This window comes from Salvelinus fontinalis, chromosome 22 (assembly GCF_029448725.1).
Source record: "Salvelinus fontinalis isolate EN_2023a chromosome 22, ASM2944872v1, whole genome shotgun sequence".
Taxonomy (NCBI): domain Eukaryota; kingdom Metazoa; phylum Chordata; class Actinopteri; order Salmoniformes; family Salmonidae; genus Salvelinus; species Salvelinus fontinalis.
In genome coordinates, this window is record NC_074686.1 from 2368999 (window position 1) to 2395647 (window position 26649).

General features: G+C 44.0%; 1 protein-coding gene across 7 annotated transcripts in view; it reads right to left on the reverse strand.

Annotated features, from left to right (window-relative positions):
* Positions 1–26649, reverse strand: part of LOC129819544 (sodium bicarbonate cotransporter 3-like) — a 68700-nt gene that overhangs the window by 25522 nt on the left and 16529 nt on the right. For 4 of the 7 annotated variants that reach the window (XM_055875891.1, XM_055875888.1, XM_055875890.1 and 1 more), the window contains exons 2-12: positions 22777–22858; positions 20426–20563; positions 13349–13487; positions 12582–12742; positions 12145–12333; positions 10635–11006; positions 6657–6775; positions 2685–2842; positions 2343–2430; positions 1955–2101; positions 1320–1429 (exon numbers count right to left, since the gene is read on the reverse strand). In XM_055875891.1, the coding sequence (XP_055731866.1) occupies positions 1320–1429; positions 1955–2101; positions 2343–2430; positions 2685–2842; positions 6657–6775; positions 10635–11006; positions 12145–12333; positions 12582–12742; positions 13349–13487; positions 20426–20563; positions 22777–22858 (1703 nt within the window). The remainder of the gene's footprint in view (positions 1–1319; positions 1430–1954; positions 2102–2342; positions 2431–2684; positions 2843–6656; positions 6776–10634; positions 11007–12144; positions 12334–12581; positions 12743–13348; positions 13488–20425; positions 20564–22776; positions 22859–26649) is intronic. The other 3 variants (XM_055875889.1, XM_055875893.1, XM_055875894.1) reach the window with 2 other exon arrangements.

The following is a 26649-nucleotide window of genomic DNA, read 5'->3' on the forward strand; positions in this document are numbered from 1 at the left end:
TCTGGTAGGCTTGTGTCACTGGGAAGCTCGCGGCTGTTCTTCCCTTTGGAGCCTGTAATAGTTTGTAAGCCCTGCCACATCCGACGAGCGTCGGAGCCGGTACGATTCGATCTTAGTCCTGTATTGACGCTTTGACTATTTGATGATTCGTCGGAGGGCATAGCAGGATTTCTTATAAGCTGGGTTAGAGTCCCGCTCCTTGAAAGCCGGTAGCTCTGACCTTTAGCTCGGTGCGGATGTTGCCTGTAATCAATGGCTTCTGGTTGGGGTATGTACGTACAGTCACTGTGGGGATGACGTCCTTGATGCATTTATTGATAAAGCCAGTGACTGATGTGATGTACTCCTCAATGCCATCAGCAGAATCCCGGAACATATTCCAGTCTGTGATAGCAAAACAGTACTGTAGTTTAGCATCTGCTTCATCTGACCCCTTTTTTTATAGACCGAGTCACTGGTGCTTCCTGCTTAAATTTTTGCTTGTAAGCAGGAGAATAGAGTTATGGTCAGATTTGCTAAATGGAGGGCGTTGGAGAGCTTTGTACACGTTCCTGTGTGTGGAGTAAAGGTGGTCTAGAATCTTTTTCCCTCTGGGTGCACATTTAATATGCTGATATAAATTTGGTAAAACTGATTTAAGTTTCCCTGCATTAAAGTCACCGGCCACCAGGAATGCCGCCTCTGGGTGAGCATTTTCCTATTTGCTTATGGCGGAATACAGCTCATTGAGTGTGGTTTTAGTGCTCTGTGGTGGTATGTAGACAGCTATGAAAAATACAGATGAAAACTCTAGGTAGAGAGTGTGGTCTACAGCTTATCATGAGATACTCTACCTCAGGTGAGCAAAACTTTGAGACTTCCTTAGATATTGTGCACCAGCTGTGTTTTACCAGAGGCTGTTGTTCTGTCTTGCAGTGTACGACCCACCAGCTGTATTTTCTTAATGTCGTCGTTCAGCCACGACTCGATGAAACATAAGATATTCTTACAGTTCTTAATGTCCTGTTGGTAGGATATGTGATTTCAGTTCGTCCCATTTATTTTCCAGCGATTGAACGTTAGCTAGCAAAATGGAAGGCAAGAACAGATTAGCCACTTGTCACCTGATCCCCGCAAGGCACCCGGATCTTTTGCCTTGAAATCTTTTGCCTTATCAACTCTCCTCTATGCGGCAGTTTCCCCAGACACAGATTAAGCCAAGTCCAGGACTAAAAAACAAACTCAAAATTGAATCTCCATTGAAAATGCTTTTAAATTTAGAATTAATCTTAATCTGTGCCCCAGGAAACCTCCCCTATGAATTCATATGTCTAACTCACCGTCCGGTTCTCTGCAGCTCGGGCCCAGCTCCGTGGCCTTCATCCTCCTCCAACATCTCCCCAGAGGGTGAGGCCGACCCATTGGGCTGGGAGGGCATCTTCCTCTTCATCTAAAGGTGAGAGAGTCATTATAAGTGTAGCTCAGTTTGTAGAGCATGGAGTTGGCTACGCCAGGGTTGTGGGTTCGATTTCCGCTGGGGCCACCCATACGAAAATGTATGCACGCATGACTAAGTTATTACAGGGCTGACATATCCTCTACTGCCACCAGGAGGCACAGTCATACACATCATCAAAAACATAATGGAAAACTACCATGCAAGCCAGTCTTCTTCAATCCTGGTCCTGGGGCCTACAGGTGGTGCAGTGCAGGCTATATCTCCAACCTAGTATTAACACCTCTGATTCAACTAATTATCAAGCCCTTGACTAGTTTAATCAAGTGTGTTAGTGCTAGGCAGAAACAAAAGCCCGCACCCCTTGTGGGTCTCCAGGATCATGATTGAAGAGCACTAAATATGTGACCAATATCTAAAATCAAGCTTAACTTCAGACATATATATACACTTTTTTTTTTGTATGGGTTTGTTCATTTTCTGATTATAGGCAAGCTCATTGTCATCTTAGACCCACACCTGCGATGGGACGTTCTTGGGGGGTTCGATTCGTATCGTGGGGTCCCATTCTCCTGGGGGCAGAACTGTCACCTGGTCCAGAAATTCATCTATCCCAGACAGCAGGTCAGTCCGGTCTTTGGCTTTGTACGCCACATCATGGAATATCTACAAAGACATGCAGGAAAGAGTATAGCTTTTAAATGTTGATCTAATTTACTTAAAATGTATCTAATCTGAATGCCACACTTAAGGATCCCCCTAAAGGGAAAAAGTTACACAGTTATTATATTCAATGCATGTCAGGGGGGGATATAATTCATGTTTATGAATGAATGTTACTAATCCTGATAAGAATATAAAATAATAATTGCACAAACAGCATGTAAAACATCTCCCCTCCTCTCACCTCATCTGTCATCAGTGTGGCCATGGATCTGCCAATCTCGTGGTACTGAGGGCCTTTCCCGTGTGGACCCAGTAGCAGGAACAGAAATCTGCAGAGGACACAAACCATTTTCACACATTAGACTTAACGCAAATATATGTAGATGGGCAGATATAGGCTAAAACAATGTATTTTAATTAAATCCCAACATAAGTGAGTATATTTGGTGATAGGACATATGACTCCAAATACAAATGGTTTAGGTTACTGTAGGAGAGTAGGTGCAAGAATAAAACCTAGAACAAGCAGGTTAGACAGAGAAAGAGCAGTGAAAGAGTGGGTGTAGAGATGTAGTGTACCTACCTGGTGGGCACGGGCACCTCCGTGAGCCCTGTGATGAGGACGGCGGGAGACAGGCGTACGAAGGCGATTATGGGCTTCTCCAGGAAGTCCACCTCACCTACCAGCACGTTGGACGCCTCAGCGCCCGGAGGAATCTTCTTCATGAAGTTCATGTCCACCTATAGGAGCCGAATGGGACAGAGAGACTTTAGGGAGTAACAACTATATAAGAGAGTGTCTTGATGATTGAAGGCTTGATGATGAGTTGAATCGAGAGTGTTAGTGTTAGGGAACGAGGTCTGCGCAGGAAATAATTCTTCATCCCGCTCCCGCCCACTGGTTTTCATACTGCGCCCTCTAGCTCTTGCTGACTTCTTGTCCGACTCCCACCCGCTCCCGCAAGAACTGGTCCCGAACCCGACCACAGTCACGCAATGTTATTTTACGTGTATGTGATGTAGCTCGCTTTGCAGCCCTGGTCCTAGCAATTTTGCCACCCTAGGCAAAATCAAAATGCACAAAAATAGGCTAATAGGTTAAAATACAAGAGATTCTCACGTGGCCCATTATATTAGGCTATCGTATTATTGTCCTATATCTTAGATATAAGAAAGATAAGGAAACATGTTTAATATATATATACAGTGGGGCAAAAAAGTATTTAGTCAGCCACCAATTGTGCAAGTTCTCCCACTTAAAAAGATGAGAGAGGCCTGTAATTTTCATCATAGGTACACTTCAACTATGACAGACAAAATGAGAAAAATAATTCCAGAAAATCACATTGTAGGATTTTTAATGAATTTATTTGCAAATTATGGTGGAAAATAAGTATTTGGTCACCTACAAACAAGCATGATTTCTGGCTCTCACAGACCTGTAACTTGTAAGCTCCTCTGTCCTCCACTAGTTACCTGTATTAATGGCACCTGTTTGAACTAGTTATCAGTATAAAAGACACCTGTCCACAACCTCAAACAGTCACACTCCAAACTCAACTATGGCCAAGACCAAAGAGATGTCAAAGGACACCAGAAACAAAATTGTAGACCTGCACCAGGCTGGGAAGACTGAATCTGCAATAGGTAAGCAGCTTGGTTTGAAGAAATCAACTGTGGGAGCAATTATTATGAAATGGAAGACATACAAGACCACTGATAATCTCCCTCGATCTGGGGCTCCAAGCAAGATCTCACCCCGTGGGGTCAAAATGATCACAAGAACGGTGAGCAAAAATCCCAGAACCACACGGGGGGACCTAGTGAATGACCTGCAGAAAGCTGAGACCAAAGTAACAAAGCCTACCATCAGTAACACACTACGCCGCCAGGGACTCAAATCCTGCAGTGCCAGACGTGTCCCCCTGCTTAAGCCAGTACATGTCCAGGCCCGTCTGAAGTTTGCTAGAGAGCATTTGGATGATCCAGAAGAAGATTGGGAGAATGTCATATGGTCAGATGAAACCAAAATAGAACTTTTTGGTAAAAACTCAACTCGTCGTGTTTGGAGGACAAAGAATGCTGAGTTGCATCCAAAGAACACCATACCTACTGTGAAGCATGGGGGTGGAAACATCATGCTTTGGGGCTGTTTTTCTGCAAAGGGACCAGGACGACTGATCCGTGTAAAGGACAGAATGAATGGGGCCATGTATCGTGAGACTTTGAGTGAACACCTCCTTCCATCAGCAAGGACATTGAAGATGAAACGTGGCTGGGTCTTTCAGCATGACAATGATCCCAAACACACAGCCCGGGCAACGAAGGAGTGGCTTCGTAAGAAGCATTTCAAGGTCCTGGAGTGGCCTAGCCAGTCTCCAGATCTCAACCCCATAGAAAATCTTTGGAGGGAGTTGAAAGTCCGTGTTGCCCAGCAACAGCCCCAAAACATCACTGCTCTAGAGGAGATCTGCATGGAGGAATGGGCCAAAATACCAGCAACAGTGTGTGAAAACCTTGTGAAGACTTACAGAAAACGTTTGACCTCTGTCATTGCCAACAAAGGGTATATAACAAAGTATTGAGATAAACTTTTGTTATTGACCAAATACTTATTTTCCACCATAATTTGCAAATAAATTCATTAAAAATCCTACAATGTGATTTTCTGGAGAAAAAAAAAACTAATTTTGTCTGTCATAGTTGAAGTGTACCTATGATGAAAATTACAGGCCTCTCTCATCTTTTTAAGTGGGAGAACTTGCACAATTGGTGGCTGACTAAATACTTTTTTGCCCCACTGTATATATATATTTTTTTTTACATGTATTTAACCCCTTATTTCTGGCACTAACAGTCTCCATATACTTCCATACATTTTTTCAACTGGTACCAGGGGACCTTCAGACGAGTCTTGTGAGGCCTTGTGAGACCTAGAGCAAAACAACATGCACGTGTTCATGAGAGTCTCACCTTTCCACAAAGGGGTCATATTAGCGAGTAGCCCAAACTGTTCGGATGCTACAGACAGAAGTCGGCAGAGCGGCTGAACTGACTTCAAATGAGTCCCAAGACGCTTGTGGGGATCGTAGAACAAACACCGCTCTAGCTCTGCCACCTTTCACCGCAGATGCGGAAGTGCGACATCGGCGGATTGAGATTCATCCAATGCAAAACAAATCTCTAGCTTAAACTGACAGATTTTTATGGGGATTTTTTGTATCATGCTAACTAGAGTTCCGCGGGGGCGCGGACATCGACACTAGGGTTTTTTAATGCAATAGATAACACATACAAAACAGAAAGACAACTGTTCTAAATAATCTGTGGGGATATACCATACAATATTTTCAGCCCAAAGTTTCTGACCCCCACGCCTATAGCATGAAAAATGCCAACCACACTGCAATGATGTCTGTCGGGACCCGCGGTATGCCCATGGGAATGCAGATGTATATTGGAAAACACTGGTTTGTTGTATCATTATACAGCATCTACCTGGAGTATCTACTCCCCCATGTCTATTTCTATGGGCACAAGCACTGTTCACAACCCTCTTGCTGGTGGAGATAACATTTTGTAGGTTTAAATCTTATTTCCTGCAATTCAACACATTTTCTCATGGGGTGCAGAGAAGATTTAGCCGTTTTAAAGCTATTTTTTGCAATTCTATACATTTTGCCATGTTTAATGTGTATTCATGTGATATTTGAGTGACTCGAACATGGGCTAAAAAAAAGAAGCTAAAAAAAAAGTTAGCTGACATGGGCTAGTTGATCTGGACATTTCTGACAAATTATAAAAAGCCCTCTGAGGTATGCAATGACTGACATGGCAAGAGGAATACTGATGATGCACTACCCAATTTCCAAATTTCAAGACTAAGTTGAACACCGCACTGAGTTCCCCTAGGGGGCGCACCCAAAAGTTTGGGAACCACTGGCGTAGAGGGAGAATATAAGGGCAGTACAGAGCAATGGAGTTCCTTTCGTCACAAGGTCGTTTGCTTGAACTATTTAAGAGAGCTGGGAAACCTTGCCCACTGAGATGGGTCATATCTGCATCTCTCTCTTTTCAAAAACACACACACTATGTCTCCCTCTCTTGATTAGACTCCCCCAGTAAGAGGTTGCTTCTTGGCATACACATGAAAGCTGTTTTGAAGCTGATGACTCCTCATGGCCGCCAGCCTACTTATTACATGGATGAAAGAGTCGTAAGGTGATATAATGAGGGAGAGCTCACTGAACCAAACCCAGTTATTGAATTAAAACACCGTACAGTTAACTTTGAGACTGGTTCTTGGTTCTACAAGGCAGGTGATGTTTATTATGCCCAGAGAGTAAGGGCTGTGGATTGATGATGGTTGTCTTGGTCCTCTGGATGAATGTGGCTGATGATCAAATCAAATTTTATTGGTCGCATACACATATTTAGCAGTTGTTTTTGCGGGTGTAGCGAAACACTTGTGATGTAGCGAAATGCTTGTTGCAAAGTTTCTTAGGAGCTAGAAGCAGAACTGCCATCTGTTTCTTTACCCAGGAGCAGAGGTTACCTTGCTGAAGTCCACACTGCTCTTATCTTTACTGACCCCAGCTTTGGAGGGCCTCCTGTCTCCAGCCTTGCTGCTGCTATCCAGGTTACTGGGGACAGAGTGCGTGGATATCAGTGGCCCTGAAACGACAAACAGACAGGGGAGTGGCAGAAGAGTGTTAGCAATGTCAGCTCTGGAGCACCGAGGCACCTGCTGCTCAATGCATTCTCGTGGATACTGAGATTAGAATGCCTACTTTTGCTAATATTGTGTTTTTCATATATCACTCATATGCAGACAATTTGCAAAGCATCAAAACACAATACCGGTTCTCATATCTAAAATTTGAGAAGCCTTAATCTATACAAAAATGATGTAGCCATACTCTGATCAATTAATTACAATTATTTTCTATAGGTTCTCTTGTATAGGCCCAGACTACCAATGAATACTGCTAAATAGTATTTGATACAGAGTTCAATTTATACGATCTCAAAAGACCTTAATTAATTGACAACATAATGAAACTTCATTATGGCCTGCAGTGATATGGGTTCAAGAAATTGCACCTAAACTTCAATGCGCCCTATAGCCATGTGAGGTGAGCCGTACACAGGAAACGCCAGCACTTCAGCGAGGGAGACGTGCATTGAGGAAAGAACCACAGAAATGAATGAACTGTAACATAGCGACACCACACACTCCACTCCCTCGGTCTCAGTCACCTAGAACGTAGAGGAATGTTCAAATTAATATGAATGGGTGACATTTTCCTCCTTGTGGTCATCCTTGACCTGTGACCTATTCTAACTCGGCCGTGCGGGCAATGAGGCAGCCATGTTGGGACGAACAGAAGAGCTATTGCTCACATTCCCTACAAAGCCCCTGGGAGTGACAGGGATTAGTGGAGATTGCATCCGGAAGCTTAAACCCGGAATGCTCGCTCCATGCTGGACCTCCGGCCATGCTCTATATGTACAGTAAACGAGTTTGACTAATCAAATCATTCCAAAACCAGGGGCACACTGAGGACAAACACTACTGACTCTGATCATTTGTCTTCATCTGCATACCAAGAGCTGGCACTACATGTTAAGTGTGGTACCCTGACATGAGTGCTGCTGTGGCATTAGACAGTTCTCACTAAAGAATCCGGCAGTCAAAAGGTGAGCAGGTCTACTGTATATACAGTGGGGCAAAAAAGTATTTAGTTAGCCACCAATTGTGCAAGTTCTCCCACTTAAAAAGATGAGAGAGGCCTGTAATTTTCATCATTTCACTTCAACTATGACAGACAAAATGAGAAAAAAAAATCCTGAAAATCACATTGTAGGATTTTTAATGAATTTATTTGCAAATTATGGTGGAAAATAAGATAGTGTCGATTGCAGTTATAACTCTCAGGGTCAATTATGTTGTTAGCGGACATTAACGGTGAAGAATAGCCTAAAGTGACCCCAGGGCCTGATCGGGAATGAGCAGCTGCATTCATCATGTGTGGGATGCAATGAAGGCATTTGACGCTTTATTGAATCTACAATAACTCTCTATAGCCTGCCATTAGGGAGAGGTGGTTTACCAAGCAATTTTGTCGGTGAGATAGCTGGTTTGGGTGTTATAAGGTTTAGCCTAATAGTTCCTACAAATCATCCTACACTTCCTGTCTACGCAAGCATGGGATTCAAACTCAAATGAACGAGACTCAGAACGAGGTGAAGTAAGTGTCTAGTACTTGGTATCTTGGCAACTGTCGTCAAACATGGGATTCAAACTTCACTCGAGCGATACTCACAACGTGGTCAAGTACAGTGTATAGTTTCTTGGCAAACGTTGTCTCCTAGACAGAAGTAATGGAAGATTACAGAACCACACTAGTACCTATAATAAGACGACCAGTTGCCCACCTTAAATCATGTTTCCCTCCAAACTAGAAGTCTCTAGTTCTCATGACCCAACCTTCCAGGTTCGGCTCTCTTCTACACACACTGCTATAAATACAGGGGCTAAATACTATCCAGGTCCGGGAAGAACAAAAAGTCACTGTGGATGTCATTGGGACTGAGAGAGTTACGTGCCAACGTTAAAGCCCTCCCACCCCAACCCCTCTCTATGGTTTTATATTTAGCATGCTGTTTGCACACGTACTGTAGGAGTCCCTTGCTCGACTCTTTATGGGGATAACGTCCGAGACGTGTGTGTTTATACTCAGGAATTATGGAGAAGACGCCAAACGATGCTGCTCTGGAAAAATACAAGATATTTGAAGTTGTTTAAGTCTGTCCTGGTTGTACAGTGTATTCACAATGGGACAGTCATGGAGAGAAGTGACAGCAACTGGAAAAATAACCCAGAATACGAGACCTGTCGACTCATCCCTTACACTGACTAGACTAAACAGGCCTCAAGGGCTGGAAAACTTGCAGTCGATTAAACGCCTTCAGGTTTTCATTTTAGGACTGAATGAATAAAAAAAGGTTTGCAATGAAAAAGTGGACAAAGAAATCATCACAGAACCAGAGTGAAAGGTTAACTTTTTTTCTCACTGGTCCAAACATAATTTCTACTGGCCCGAACATGGTGTAGTTAAAATACATTGGGGTCATACAGGGCCTATAGGTTGGCATGCGTTCTCTCTATGTTTAGCTAGTAATAGGCTACATTTGGTTATTATGGGATGTATTAAAAAGCTATGGAATAGAATCTAGCAATATCCTTATTTAGAATTGCATTGTATTAATTGCATTTACTTTTGTTTCTAAAGTATGTTATTTTGAGAAGATCTAAGAATAGGACGCTTCCCCATTACGACAACTGCCTTTCAAAAGAGAAGATATTAATCTGGCTAAAGTAGGCTAGCCAAGATGAATGCCAGGTGTCTTTTAATCAACACTAGCCAGCATATTGCTAGTACTATATGTTCACTATTGAAGGTTTACTTTTATAAATACATTTTCATAAAGGAAATGGATTGGTGAGAGCTTCTTTTTATTCTGGACAGCTCACGTGTGAACGCATCAGCTTACAGTATGTACTGCTCGAGAAGTTGACACGCGAGGAGCGTGGTTGAATGAATGGCCAATCATATTGCTCAAATATAAAAATAGCATGACTTTTCCACGTGTAGTCTTCAAATGGTTTTCAAGACAGCGACAGAGCAGATAATCTTGGTTAACCCCAAATTAAAGTTTCATGTAGTAAGCTGCTCGATTCTGGGTCCATACGTGTTGAGAGAAGAGATGAAGAGATGCTAGAACGAGGAGCGGAACCAGAACGAGGAGCAGAACCCTCTCTCTTTGCAAGTTATGGGGCCGAAGATCCCCTCCCATTCCCGAAATTCGAAAGATGCTTACACCTGTCCAAAATAACCAGCTACGAAAAAACAAACACCAGAACTACTGCTGCTCTCTATCCCACGCATCCCATTCCTTCCCAAGAGATTCTACGGTACCAGCAGGTAAAGGTCAAACTGGAATGACAAAATGCACAGAGAAGTTACTGGCCCCGGGACAGCGGGCCATCGTCAATGTCGGACACTGCAGAACTATGGTATGGTAAATGATAAAACACAATTACCATTCTCGAAAAGAGCCATGCACACACACTGAGCAAAGAGAAGTGGAGGGACCAAGCCAAGCAAGGTGAGGGTAGTGTATAAGGGCTGGATGAAGAAAGGTGGAGATAGAGAGAAAGGAAAGTGAACAATAAATAGTCTAGGAATGGAGCGAGATATGAGAGAAACGGAGAGTGCATAAAGATGTTTTGATAGAGAAACAGAGGTATGCAAGAATGGAATGAGGTAGAGAAAAACCGAGTGAGGTGGAGAGAGAGAGAGCTGTGTGAGGTCTTGTTGAGTCAATAGAGGGGTATAAAAAGTGAACATTGCTGGTGGTTGATAATAGATTTATGGTAGGGTAGAGAAGGAGGGCACAGCCAGCATGCTGGTGCTAGTGTTCTCTGTTCAAGCCGTGACTCACACTGGCAGGCTACACAGATATTTGCCTTCTAAGGGCAGCTGCTGGAGCCCTCTAGTGTGCAGCGACGGTTGCTGAGCGGAATACGCCTCCTCATCCTTCGTAATGGCGGTGGGTGGCGACTCGTCGTCCTCAGGCGGTGACACCACCACCTCCGGGATGACCTGGCGGACCGGGGCGGGACCAGAAGCGCGGGGAGGGTTTGGGGAGCGGCGGGGAGTAGGGGGCGTGTTCTGGGGGGTGGTGAGGGGCGAAGGTCCGGTGGAGGGCCCCCCGGCGGAGGAGGAGTTTGGCAGGAGGAGGTTGAGGAGGATAGAGATCCGCGACTCTCGCCTCTGGGACAGGTTGGAGACGGAGGCCCCCGGCTTCAGGGAGTGGCGGGAGGCGGAGAGGCCCTCCCCTGGAGTTGCGGGAAGACACAACAACAAAGAAGGGAGAGGAGGGAGAGAAGAAAGGGAGGAAAAAGAATAAGGAGGGTAAAAGGAGAAACATATGAGGGAGGATTTCATCAGAGAGGTGGTTTTAGGGGTGCATTATCTGGGGGCAGAAGGAAGGTGGGGGGAGCTTGGGAGGAGAGTGGTTAGAGAGAGACAGAGGTATCGAGAGGTTCTTGCAGGGGAAAGGTGAGAGAGGTGAGGTGTCCACACAGAACAATAAGCTTGTCCACTCACCAATCACACAGTGACATATATTGTACTAAGGGAGAGCATTTCGGGTAGAGAGATGCTTGCAGGCAAGAGAAGAGGTGCACATACAAACACAGAACCACAAATAAACAAGTCATATTTCATATCGGTCCACTTGTTTGGTATACATACAGTGCAAGCAAGCTATGCAATATATGACATGTCACACATATTTTATACCCAGGCAACATTGCATTTAATGCATTGAATAAAATAAAATGTGACAGTAGGACAGAGACCAGAGAGCATTGCAACTGTAGCACGAGCTAATTATTTAATTCACATAAACAGTCACACACGATCATCTGAGTACACACCACAACCAGAGGTCATGCTCAATAAACAAAACCTATCGAACTGCAAGAAGAGCATTACCCCAACCATTCCAACATGGAGTAGAAGCCATTTGTTAATTCTCGGAAGCAAAACCCTGAGACAGGCCAGCCACACATGCTCGCACCATCCGCACCCAGATTTCTCTTTCACAGTGGGGCGTAGTAGTTGTCTCTATGAGGCTTATGTCCTCATTGTAGCATCTACTCACATCACTAGTTTGACATTTGGTCTTGTGTGGCTCAATTGGTAAGACCACGGCGCTAGCAACGCCAGTGTCGTGGGTTGGAATCCCGCTGGGGCCACACATACTAAAATGTATGCGCTCACTGTACTGTCAGTCACTTAATAAAAGTGTCTGCTAAATGGCAAACATCACATACATGATTGTTGTGGTCATATGTACGAGATGCTGTCAGCTTTCCTTTTTTGGAATTACCAAGGATTACAAAGATTATTTCAACGCCCTTCGAGGATGAGGAAAAAGAAATGGAGTGTGCGCGGCGCAGGGGATCTCACCGTTTCTCTCAAGCAAGAACGGGTCTGAATGTTTCTTGCCTATGTCTGCGATTGATCGCACCAGCGGTATGCGGTTGCTGAGCTTCCTCTCGTTCTGGTGGTGGTGTCTCTTCAACATGGCCTCACGCACCTTCTGACGCAGCTCCTCCTTCAGCTGGCCAGACGCCACCATGCTGTCAATCAACATGTCTGGACACACACAGAAACGGGCGCATTGTATTGCCTTGTATTGTTGTTAACTTGGAGGTTTACACCATTGGCACACACACACGCACTTGCAAATGAGCTTGCATACACACACATACAGAGAGATCAATTAAATTTCACCTTATTCAACCAACTTTTTATCATTGTTTATCATTGTTTACCTCTGGTGCACACACAAATCTAGCTAATCCTATAGCATGCAAATGTGTACACACAAACGTCTTCTGTACCTGCAATCTCCTCGATACAGGTGGCCCTCATGTCCAGCATGACGGTGCCGTTGAGGATGCAGCTCCTCAGCTCAAACAGGCTGTGTAGAGACAGGGTGGCCACGTAGGGCTTGCTCCAACGCTCCCCTCCATCTTCCACGTCCTCCTCAAACTTCAACCACCTACACAACACAACACACACCAATATGGCTTCGATACTCATACTTCCATTTCCCAAACGCTGTCTAAGAACAACTTGAGCAGAAGACAGACATTTTGCCTTGCCTGGAGGTGTTCACTTTTGAGAGGTAATGGAAAACCTTTTATTCAGTTGTTTAGGCTTTTAACTCGTTTTTTAAGATCGGTAAATTGCTGTGTATTTATGTCTGAGCCCGTGAGCGTAGGCTGACAATGTCTGGGATGGTGATGGTGCCATGGCTATGGAGGATGACTAAGATAGACTCACAGTCAGACCTGTAGGCAGTAGAGCTCTGTCAATCTTACCCATTAATCACACATTCACATACAAGACACGTAACCATTCCCCAACAGTCTAGCAGCAGTACAGTTTTATTTTTTAAAAAGTTTGTTTCCCTGAATCTTTTACCACATTCTAGGAGACTACTTCAAAATTTGTCATCAACGTTTCAGGGAAAACCTACGGCACCAATAAAGTGCTGTTGAATCTAGACCTGAATGAACAAAGAATGGCATAATAACATGGCCTCTCTAAAGCCACATGGACCCTGGAGTATGGAGTCTGGAACCTGGGCTGGGCTGTGACCTACCTGGCGGTCTCCTTCCACTCAGTGGCGCTCCCGTCCCTGAAAGACAGCTCGTCCAACTCGGTGAACAGGTCATGGGGGACGTGCTCCACATCATCATCCTCGGTACCCAGGATGAACTGCACCCGCTGGGAAGGTGTGTCTAGATGGATGGGGGAGGCAGGGAGAGATGACAGGAGATATAGAGATGAGGAGAGTGTGGGAAGAACGGGAGACAAAGCTTAGCTTCTGAATGGAGTGCTGTGAATTCCTCTGCATTACAAAGAGTGGAATAATTCAATGTGGTGTGGTGGGAGTAGAAAAAGGTAAACGTGAAAGAACAGAGCCAGAACTCAAGTCTGAGTGAATCAGCAAAACAATAACGTCAGAATTGCTCCCTTGTTTCTGGTTTCACCAGCTGGATTCAGCAACTGATATTTTTGAATTCGGTTGTCATATTGACAGGTTTGCTTGCAACAAACTACTTATGACACAAGGTGAGACCCAGATGCAGACACAGGAGGCAGATGGTTGTCTTACAATATGTATGAATCCAATAGGGGAAGGCAAGAGAATGGTCGTGGACAGGCAAAAGGGTCAAAACCAGACCAAAAGGTACTGAAGGGCAGGCAGAATCAAGGTCAGGGCAGGCAGGTGGGAAAGTAGTCCAGATTCAGGCAGGGGTCAAAACAGGTAGGACGATCAGAAAGAGAATAGCAAAAGGAGTACAGGAAAAACACACTGGTTGACTTGACTAACATGCAAGACAAACTGGCACAGAAAAACAGGAAACACAGGGATAAATACACTGGGGAAAATAAGCGACATCTGGAAGGGGGTGGAGACAATCACAAGAACAAGTGAAACAGATCAGGGCATGACGCTTCTAGCCTAGTGTTTGATATGCAATCCGGTTTCCTCGTATTTAATAGTGTTGAACGCAAACTTTTCTAGCAATAACAGGTGAAAATGGGGCATAATCAAACATTTGGATGTATTCAAATGACTGAGGAAGCGGCGCAGGTACAGAGGACAAAGAGCCGGACGCCTGGTCAGGACCCGAAAAAGGCGAGTGGGAAAGCTGGCGTTACTGTCAATACTACTCGCCAATGTGCAATCATTAGACAATAAACTAGACGAGGTACGATCACAAATATCCTACCAATGGGACATCAAAAACTGTAATATCCTATGTTTCACGGAATCGTGCTAAATGACGACATGGATATTCAGCTAGCGGGATACACGCTGCACCGGCAAGATAGAACAGCACACTCCGGTAAGACGAGGGGGGCGGTCTGTGCATATTTGTAAACAACAGCTGGTGCACGAAATCTAAGGAAGTCTCTAGATTTTGCTCGCCTGAAGTAGAGTATATTGTGATAAATTGCAGGCCACACTATTGCCTAGAGTTTTCAGCTATACTTTCGTGGCTGTTTATTTACCACCACAGACAGATGCTGGCACTAAGACCGCACTCAGTCAGCTGTATAAGGAAATAAGCAAACAGGAAACCACTCACCCAGAGGCGGCGCTCATAGTGGCCGGAGACTTTAATGCAGGGAAACTTATAAATCAGTTCTACCAAATTTCCATCAACATGTTAAATGTGCAACCAGAGGGAAAACAATTCTAGATCACCTGTACTCCACACACAGAGACGCGTACAAAGCTCTCCCTCGCCCTCCATTTGGTAAATCCGACCACAACTCTACCCTCCTGAATCCTGCTTACAAGCAAAAATTTAAGCAGGAAGCACCAGTGACTCGGTCTATAAAAAAGTGGTCAGATGAAGCAGATGCTAATATACAGGACTGTTTTGCTATCACAGACTGGAACATGTTCCAGGATTCTTCCGAAGGCATTGAGTACACCACATCAGTCACTGGCTTTATCAATAAGTGCATCGAGGACGTCGTCCCCACAGTGACTGTACGTACATACCCCAACCAGAAGCCATGGATTACAGGCAACATTCGCTCTGAGCTAAAGGGTAGATCTGCCACTTTCAAGGTGCGGGACTAGCAAGAAATCCTGATATGCCATGCGACCAACCATCAAACAGACAAAGCGTCAATACAGGGCTAAGATTGAATCATACTACACCGGCTCCGACGCTCGTCTTATGTGGCAGGGCATGCAAACTATTACAGACTACAAAGGGAAGCACAGCCGCGAGCTGCCCAGCGACACGAGCCTACCAGACGAGCTAAATCACTTCTATGCTCGCTTCGAGGCAAGCAACACTGAGGCATGCATGAGATCATCTGCTGTTCCAGGCGACTGTGTGATCATGCTCTCCGTAGCCGACGTGAGTAAGACCTTTAAACAGGTCAACATACACAAGACTGCGAGGCCAGACGGATTACCAGGACGTGTGCTCCGGGCATGTGCTGACCAACTGGCAGGTGTCTTCACTGACATTTTCAACATGTCCCTGATTGAGTCTGTAATACCAACATGCTTCAAGCAGACCACCATAGTCCCTGTGCCCAAGAACACAAAGGCAACCTGCCTAAATGACTACTGACCCGTAGCACTCACGTCTGTAGCCATGAAGTGCTTTGAAAGGTTGGTAATGGCTCACATCAACACCATTATCCCAGAAACCCTCGACCCACTCCAATTTGCATACCGCCCCAACAGATCCAAAGATTATGCAATCTCTATTGCACTCCACACTGCCCTTTCCCACCTGGACAAAATGAACACTTACGTGAGAATGCTATTCATTGACTACAGCTCAGCGTTCAACACCATAGTACCCTCAAAGCTCATCACTAAGCTAAGGATCCTTGGACTAAACACCTCCCCCTGCAACTGGATCCTGGACTTCCTGACGGGCCGCCCCCAGGTGGTGAGGGTAGGTAGCAACACATCTGCCACGCTGATCCTCAACACTGGAGCTCCCCAGGGGTGCGTGCCCAGTCCCCTCCTGTACTCCCTGTTCACCCATGACTGCATGGCAATCACAACTCCAACACCTTCATTAAGTTTGCAGACGACACAACAGTGGTAGGCCTGATCACCGAGACAGCCTATAGGGAGGAAGTCAGAGACCTGGCCGGGTGGTGCAAGAATAACAACCTATCCCTCAACGTAACCAAGACAAAGGAGATTATTGTGGACTAGAGGAAAAGGAGGACCGAGCACGCCCCCATTCTCATCGACGGGGCTGTAGTGGAGCAGGTTGAGAGCTTCAATTTCCTTGGTGTCCACATCAACAACAAACTAGAATGGTCCAAACACACCAAGACGGTCGTGAAGATTGCACGACAAAGCCTATCCCCCGCAGAAAACTAAAAATATTTGGCATGGGTCCTGAGATCCTCAAAAGGTTATATTGCTGCAACATCGAGAGCATCCTGACTGGTTGCATCACTGCCTGGTACGGCAACTGCTCGGCCTCTGACCGCAAGGCACTACAGAGGGTAGTGCGTACGGCCCAGTACATCACTGGGGCTAAGCTGCCTGCCATCCAGAACCTCTACACCAGGCAGTGTCAGAGGAATGCCCTAAAAATCGTCAAAGACCCCGGCATAAGACTCCTGAACAGGTAATCAAATGGCTACCCGGACTATTTGCATTGTGTGCCCCCCCTCTTTTACGCTACTGCTACTCTCTGTTCATCATATATGCATAGTCACTTTAACCATATCTACATGTACATACTACCTCAATCAGCCTGACTAACCGGTGTCTGAATGTAGCCTCGCTACTTTTATAGCCTCGCTACTGTATATAGCCTGTCTTTTTTTTACTGTTTTATTTCTTTACCTATCTATTGCTCACCTAATACCTTTTTTGCACTATAGGTTAGAGCCTGTAAGTAAACATTTCACTGTTTCTGCGTTACTATCTTCTTGGGAGGGAATTTGACCTGCACACAGACCATAGAGCCCTGACCTGGATCCAGACCATGTAAGGACAGGAATTCTCGTGTGACCAGGTGGTATCTAGAGCTCCAGCCCTTCAGGTTCTGTGTCCGTCACAAGGCAGGAAAAGAAAACGTCTCTGGAGAGACCTGAAAATAGCTGTGCAGCAATGCTCCCCAAGATTCGAGGATGTAATCACTGCCTAATGTGCTTAAGCAAAGTGCTGAGTAAAGGGTCTGAATACTTGTAAAGGTGATATTTCAGTTTTTTGTTTTTTTATGCATTTGCAAACATTTCTAAAAACCTGTTATTGCTTTGTCATTATGGGGTATTGTGTGTAGATTGATGGGGGGGAATTTAAAAAAAATCTATTTCAGAATAAGGCTGTAACGTAAAAAAAATGTGGAAAAAGTCAAGGGTTCTGAATGCTTTTTCCGAATGCAGTGTACAGTCGTGGCCAAAAGTTTTGAGAATGACACAAATATTCATTTTCACAAAGTCTGCTGCCTCAGTTTGTATGATGGCAATTCGCATATACTCCAGAATGTTATGAAGAGTGATCAGATGAATTGCAATTAATTGCAAAGTCCCTCTTTGCCATGCAAATGAACTGAATCCCCAAAAAACATTTCCACTGCATTTCAGCTCTGCCACAAAAGGACCAGCTGACATCATGTCAGTGATTCTCTCGTTAACACAGGTGTGAGTGTTGACGAGAACAAGGCTGGAGATCACTCTGTCATGCTGATTGAGTTCGAATAACAGACTGGAAGATTCAAAAGGAGGGTGGCGTTTGGAATCATTGTTCTTCCTCTGTCAACCATGTTTACCCGTTAAGGAAACATGTGCCGTCATCATTGCTTTGCACAAAAAGGGCTTCACCGGCAAAGATATTGCTGCCAGTAAGATTGCACCTAAATCAACCATTTATCGGATCATCAAGAACTTCAAGGAGAGCGGTTCAATTGTTGTGAAGAAGGCTTCAGGGCGCCCAAGAAAGTCCAGCAAGCGCCAGGACCATCTCCTAAAGTTGATTCAGCTGCGGGATCGGGGCACCACCAGTACAGGGCTTGCTCAGGAATGGCAGCAGGCAGGTGTGAGTGCATCTGCACGCACAGTGAGGCGAAGACTTTGAGGATGGCCTGGTGTCAAGAAGGGCAGCAAAGAAGCAACTTCTCTCCAGGAAAAACATCAGGGATAGACTGATATTCTGCAAAAGGTACAGGGATTGGACTGCTGAAGACTGGGGTAAAGTCATTTTTCCCCTTTCCAATTGTTTGGGGCATCCGAAAAAAAGCTTGTCCGGAGAAGACAAGGTGAGCGCTACCATCAGTCCTGTGTCATGCCAACAGTAAAGCATCCTGAGACCATTCATGTGTGGGGTTGCTTCTCAGCCAAGGGAGTGGGCTCACTCACAATTTTGCCTAAGAACACAGCCATGAATAAAGAATGGTACCAACACATCCTCCGAGAGCAACTTCTCCCAACCATCCAGGAACAGTTTGGTGACGAACAATGCCTTTTCCAGCATGATGGAGCACCTTGCCATAAGGCAAAAGTGATAACTAAGTGGCTCGGGGAACAAAACATTGATATTTTGGGTCCATGGCCAGGAAACTCCCCAGACCTTAATCCCATTGAGAACTTGTGGTTAATCCTCAAGAGGTGGGTGGACAAACAAAAACCCACAAATTCTGACAAACTCCAAGCATTGATTATGCAATAATGGGCTGCCATCAGTCAGGATGTGGCCCAGAAGTTAATTGACAGCATGTCAGGGCGGAATGCAAAGGTCTTGAAAAAGAAGGGTCAACACTGCAAATATTGACTCTTTACATCAACTTCATGTAATTGTCAAAAAAAGCCTTTGACACTTATGAAATGCTTGTAATTATACTTCAATATTGCATAGTAACATCTGACAAAAATATCTAAAGACACTGAAGCAGCAAACTTTGTGAAAATTAATATTTGTGTCATTCTCAATACTTTTGGCCACGACTGTATAAAAAATAACACTTCAACTCGGAACGCACAACTCGTCGATCTGGATGGGCTATTGCAGCAGAGGACCACACCGGATTCCACTCAGCTAAAAAGTGGCTGCAGTGGGCACACGATCACTAACAATGGACAAATAAGTAGTGGAAAAACATTGCCTGGTCCGACGAATGCTGTTGCGTCATGCTGATGGCAGAGTCAGGATTTGGCGTAAACAGCATGAGTCCATGGACCCATACTGCCTGGTCTCAACGGTACAGGCTGGTGGCGGTGGTGTACTAGTGTGGGGAAGGTTTTCCTGGCACACTTTAAGTCCCTTGATACCAAGCAACAAACATTTCCGACACCTTGTATCAGGCTGTTTTGGAGGCAAAGGTGGGTCCGACCCAGTACTAGACGGGTGTACATAATAAACTGGCCGGTGAGTGTATATTGTATTTGTGTTGACTAATTTATTTGCTATTATTTGATTTTGAGGACACTCTGTCTTGTTATTTTGTACATAATTGAGGCCAATACTGGGTGGGGGGGGGGGGGGGGGGGGGGGGGGGGTTGTGGGATGGGCAGGGTAGGGATCTGTATGCTGCACTCTCATGTAGCAAGTTCTGTGTATGTGTTGAGGGGAGCGATGTTCTGTGTGGGAAGGGGGGTAAAAGGGGCATTATCTTAGTTGTCATTTTTTTGGGGAGGATGCTTGTGAAAATTAAGAAATGTCAATAAATAAAGTAAATTGTTACAAATCATTTGGGGACAAAAGCTGAATTTGTGGTGGGAGTTTTGCGTTGACACGATTCCAATACATTATGATTATGTCTACCGGTACATTAGCGCGACACTAAAAGCCCTGACTCTTTTTCCAAATTACCCCATGATAGCCTTGTTGTATGTAGGGTAACAACATAGATTTAAGTCTATTTAGCCATATGTTCCACCACACATTTATTCAATTGCATGAGGAGATGCAAAAAGGGCATCAAGGAAGGTAGAGGTTTGTTGCGTAAAAACAAAGAAAGAAAGAAAGAAAGAAAGAAAGAAAATCGCACATTCTATATATGCTCCCAACAATTTAATGGATGAAAATTGTTAACCTATTAAATTGTTGTCAGCAATTTCTGTCAGCCTATAAAGTGTCTGAAGTTTACTATTCCTTTAGTCAGCACCTCTACTAACATTTATAACAGTCAGCTGATGCTTTTAACTGGACTTTAAGGTAGAAGTTAGTTACCATAAGTGGGGTCCTCCTCCTCGCGGTCCTCCTCCCGCTCCCGCCTCTTGCGGTGGTGTTTGTGGCCTCTGCGGTGGTGCCTGCGTTTGCTCGCCCGGCCCAGCGGCACATGGACCCCGACATAGACCGCCCTGTGGCCTGAGACACACAACACCAAACCAGAGAGAGATTTACAGGTTACCAGGCTCCATTTCCTGTGAATAACCTACTTAGACAGGAAAAAATACCATCACTTTTTTCATATTTGTTTATTTTCCCTGTTTGTTGGATTCTTGCTCTGAAATGCAAATGTCCTAGTTTTCTGTGCCAATAGACGTTTTGGGAGGATGAGACATTCTACTTTGATTTGAGATACTCTGGGAGAGCTGATGAAAACAAGACATAAGAGAAGGGGAGAAGGCAAAGATAAGAGAAAGACATGAGTCTAACAGATGGATATACAAAGAAAAAGAGAAGGGCAATAGAGAGAGGGATATAGTGTTGGAGAGGAATGGAGAGAGACAAAAATACAAGAAACAAAACAGGGGAAAGGAGAGAGAGAGAGAGAGAGAGAGAGAGAGAGAGAGAGAGAGAGAGAGAGAGAGAGAGAGAGAGAGAGAGAGAGAGAGAGAGAGAGAGAGAGAGAGAGAGAGAGAGAGAAAATGGCAAACTACAGAGAGAGAGAGAGAGAACAGACACAGGCATGGGGAATACAGTACATCTGGTAATGATGTTATTTGCTAGCTACATTCTTCAGACGTGAGCCGCAATGACACTTGCTTTAAAACCCTCTCCTGTCTCTGCCTCGTTCCCAGGAGAAGGACCACAGAGGATTGGTTTCAATAACAACTGGCTCGCTGCCAGCTCTGTGTCTAAAATAATTGTAACTCAAATATCGCCCACTTCCTGGAAAAACCTTGTATCTCAGTTTTTGTTTATTTAGATTTTCCTACATAAATTGAAAGTAGTCATTCATTTCATGACATACACATTGACCTCTGTGTAACGCTTGTCGTGGTTATAAGAAGAGGAGGACCAATGCGCAGCGTTGTAAGTGTCCATATTGTTTTAATACAAATAATGAACACTGAACAAAAACAATAAACCGACAAACGAACACTCCTGTACGGTGAAACAAAAACCAGCACAGAAAATAATCACCCACAAAACACAATGAAAAAACAACATAGAATGCCCACCCCAACTCATGCCCTGACCAAACTAAAATAAAGACATAACAAAGGGACTAAGGTCAGAACGTGACACTCTAATAAAAGGTTACTCATCATACTGTTTTGTATGACCATAGACAGTCTACTGACCATTTAGTAGTCTCTTAGTCAACCATACCATGTACTTTACTGCAAGCTCCAATGAAACATGCAGCCTATTTCTGCCTGGGGAACTAGGCAGGTGATTGGTAGGCGTTCTCAGTACCCATTAGAGATAATCACAGGTCGTGTTTGAAATCCCCTGGAATGTACTGCTCAGAGAGAGAATGCTAGCTTTGTTACCTTGACAGGCCAGATAATAAGAGGCCAGATTTGCGGCTAATCAAAGTGATAGGCAGAGAATGTTTGGGTTATAAGGAGACACCACTGTGTCAGACACCACCGTGTCATATGCACAGTACTTTCATGCGATACGACTACAATATCACAGCTGATACTATCCCAGCAGGCAAAACTGTTTGAAATTATGTCATACCCAGTATCTGGTTGCAATGACATCATTTCATCCAGTTTTGCCCACCGGGATAGCATATCATACCATTGGAAGTCCTTTTGAAATTTAAACCAAAGCTTGACGCTAATTTGGGATTTTTTTTTTTATATAGCCGGATATTCCAACCAGCAACACAGAGTATCCAGCTGGACTTGAATAAAGGTGTACACGACAGTTAAGCTCAATTACATTTGCCATATGTCAGTGGGCTCATGTTTGTCTGGCTAATGAACATACCCTTCTGGAAAGCTGCAGGTGAGGAGAGCCAGGCTGGGGCTGGCTTTAATCTGCCAAGGCCCCCTGAGTAACAAAACCAGCAACACCTGTCCTTTCTATTCACAGCACGTATCTAGGCCTATAATGTGGACAGGAATCATCCACACAGAGACAGAAAAACAGGCATCTAGACACAACAGTAATAAAGGCAGGTACACAAACTGGTACATTCACAGAGGCTGACTGGAACCAGGGTTGAGTTCAAATCCATTTCAATTCAATGCAATTGACTGAATTTAGCCAATTCAACTGGCACACCATTTCTCAAACACATTGCACACAGAAATTAACACACATGCATAGACATACACAAAGGTACAGTAAATTGGTAGGGCTGTATAGACCAGGGAAGAAGTCTAGACGAGACTTACTCTCCAGGTCTTCCGTCTCATAGTTGGTGTTGGTGGTGGAGCTGGTCTTCCCGAGGTCAATGATGGCCTCCTCGTCCAGACCCTAAAAGAGATGGAATGAAATGTTAGGCCTTAAATGGACCAATAAACTGACAGTTGAAACAGCGACTGAGCCAGAGGCGTATAAAAACGACTTTATAAGACCACCAGACTGGTATCACAGCACCTCCAGCCATTAGTATAGGTACCACCGAAATTACCAACAAGATGGATATTTGTCTGATATTCAAAGAACAACAGGAACAACAGCTTTTGGTGCCTTTGCAGAGAACAAGCTGCTGTGACACAAAGCATTTCAGTGTGTTTGATTTGATTTCAGGATTATCAGTCTATTATTATGTATTGTCTTCGGGATTAGGCCTATTTGACAGTATTCCTTCACCTGGGCTAGGAAATGTTAGCCTGATCCCCCATCCTGACCACTGCACTCTTGTTTTGCTTCATTTAACAGAATCCGTGCAGCAAAACAGAATACCGTACACTCGTGAGATCAGGATGGTCATACGAGGCTAGAGATTCATATTTTTCCATCCTCTGAAGGAAAGGTAAGGGTACTTTATCACAAGCATGTTCCAGGAGATCTTTGTTGTGAGGTACACTAGGGCCCTCCAATCCAAATCTGGACATTGAAGCCAGTTCTACTGCTTAAAAAAGAAAATCCTCTCTAATCAGGAACTGATTTAGACCTGGGACACAAGGTGGGTGTCATTAACTAATTATCAGGTAGAACAGAAAACCAGCAAGCTCCGGAACTTATAGGGTAAGATTTGAATACCCCTACACTAGGGGGTTAGGCCTATATGTGACTTGTTCACAGGAGAGGCATTTGAACGTAATCCTATTTTTTTACTTACAGAATGCGTTTTTTGGCATAAATGCCTTCTGGAACATGTGAACTTTCATGTGCCTTAATAACAAACTTGTATGCCATCTGTAAATACAAATAAAATTGTTAAATTACGATCCTACTTGGTTTAGCCACGGAAAAAGAGAGGAACCTCCCCGCTAGCCACGATTGGCTGAGATAATGGATGGGCTGGATATGCCGAGAGATGAGTTCGGATTGGTCTGCCATGTAGCACTTTTCCGTCTATAACATGAGTTGCTCAGTATGTGTAGGTAATCCTTTCTAACGCATATTTTTGAACGATATCACAAAGAACTGCAAATGTGTTGCTAATGCTCTCCACTTTCTGGAGGGCAGAGTTTTGAAATCAGTGAAATGTTCAGTGGAAGCAGAGTATGATAGATAAGGAGAAAATTCAGGTGTTTGATTGCAAATATGCGGATGGAGTCGAAAAGAGAACACACAAAAAGCTGTTGTATGAAACACCTGTCTCCAGATTACATCTTCAAACTAAGGGCAACCATGGCATCCGTGACAGAGCGAGAGAAGCGTTCATCCATGTATACGTGTAAGAGAGTCTTGTTAGCTACATTTTTAGATATTCTACATTTCAAATTTTGTTAGAAAGTTGTTTTCACTGCAAGTTAAAGCGTAGTGTTAGCTAGCTAACTTAAGCTGGCTGGCTTGCTAGCTAATGTTACATGTATGATCTGTGTAGTAATATCATTCATATCTCAGAGCAATTTGCATTGCGAGTTATAGCCTAATGTTAGCTAGCTAGCTAACATTGAACCTAGTTGGCTAGCTTTAGCTACCTGTAGATTCATGCAGGATAGTAACGTTATGAGTTGGGATTATGGTTCATTATTTAGCTAGATAGCTAACTACATGTTTAAACAAAAGACCCCACTATGCAAGTAACCATCTCACTGTACCGTTTACACCTTCTGTATCCTGTGCATGTGACAAATAAACATAGATTTTATTTGATATTGTGTGTTTAACGGAGGCTGTAATGTAAAAATAAAACATAACGTTAGGCTAACGAGACAGTGTCCAAGTTCTAAAATTCTCCAGTAGAATGCCCTGCTTTTATTTAATCACACTCACAACCGTAAGATATTTTCTGTAATTAGCTCACCCTTAACTTGTAAATAATGATCTTGTTGTGAGTTTATTGTCCTGTAATCATGATTACAAATTTGCTAAAGTTAAGACATTGCCAGTTATATGATAAGGTCATTATTTGAAATGGCTAGCCAGCTAACTTAACGTTAGCTAGATAACAAGCTAGAAACTAAGCAAAATATTGTTTAGAAAGTTGATATTAGTTGCCTGGTTTGCTAGATACATTTTGAAACAAATGGGTTTATTGGTGTTAAAATACACCAGTTATGCTATTTTGGACCACCAGACTGCTTTTGTGTTTATACTTTTTTATAACGACAAGAACAAGTTTGATGTTAGACGACAATAGAATGTCCATAATGTCACTGCGACAACTGTATACAGACATGTCGATAGAAGTAGTATAAACCAGTCTTTAATCTTGAAACCTTTTGGTTGTTTAGTACGCTACCATACAACTGCAGTGTATAAGATATTTTTTTAGCTCTGAGCTTCAAATTCTGCTACAGTACTACATACAGTAGGACTGAATCCAGGTGGTGGGTCACATATCTGCTTTAATTATTTCTCATGGACCTGTACTGGAACAGTGTTAGCATAAGGTAACATAAATGACAGTTTGGCAACAGTAAGTAAGTAGATGTATTCTTTTATCATAAATGTACTGATGCAAAATGCCGTCCCAGAAATGGGGCAATTTAATAATAAAGTTTCAAACATTGACACATTGAGTTAGGCCTATCAACAATCAGGGCATTGCACCATCATGCTTAAAGGACAATCTCTACTTTGGAATGTAAATGGCATGCTATAGAAGTGTACAGACACTTTTTATGTGATTTCACTTGGTTCTGAAAAACTTACCCGACCAGCGATAGACCTCCTCAGGCTCATTTGGCAGAATGTGGGGATGCAGAAAACATGAACAAAGCTCCAAAAACACAAAATAACGTCCTTTTAAAAACTGCAAAACTATAATACAGTGATGCAGATGTTGTACACATGAAATTGTGTAATTTCAGTATTTTATATTCTGTTTTGTTGGATTTGAGCAATACTTTTTAGTCCACAAGCAAATGCGTGCTTTCATCAAAAATAGAGATTTTGTCAAACTTTTTTTTTTTTAAACGGTCCTTTAAGCTTGCCCAAATTTGCAGCATCAGTCCTTCGATGGACTTTGAAATAATATAATATTAACCGGCACTGTCAGCAATGCTCAGCAACTGACTTTGAACTGTGGGAGTTGCACACATCATTACCTAGATGGGCTTTAAAATAATATAATATTAAACAGACTCAGCGATGTTGGTATGAGCAGCAGCGCAGATATTCAGATGAGCGCGATGCAACACTGCTCTCACACAGCCACACAGAGTATCTGCGCATGTGCACGGGTGCGCTTCACGCAGCTACAACGTGATAGCTACAGGACCAAAACAGTGGAGTTAGCCTCATGCTCCAACGGTCTTAGTTGTTGCTGAATTCGAACCGATATTTCCGTTTACTTCATGCATTGCTAAATCTACCTTTAACCAGCACAATCAGCAGTGCTCAGCATCTGACTTTGAACTGTGGGAGTTACACCAATCATGTTGGGGCTTCAATAACGCAAGCTGCACTCTGTATGGCCTAGCTGGCTGGCAGTCCAGTGGAACAGGGGAGGTTATGTTTGACTGGTGGGCTTGCAGTCCAGTGAAACAGGAGAGGTTCTGCCTGGCTGGCAGTGCAGGTAAAAGCCGATTTATGCTTGATCAGGCAATAAGGTCCGGAGGCGCGGTACGGATGGTGTGACGCAATTGCAAAGCCTCCGGAGGCGTGCGGAGGCCAAATCAAGCTCCGTACCGCATTGCCATGAGCCT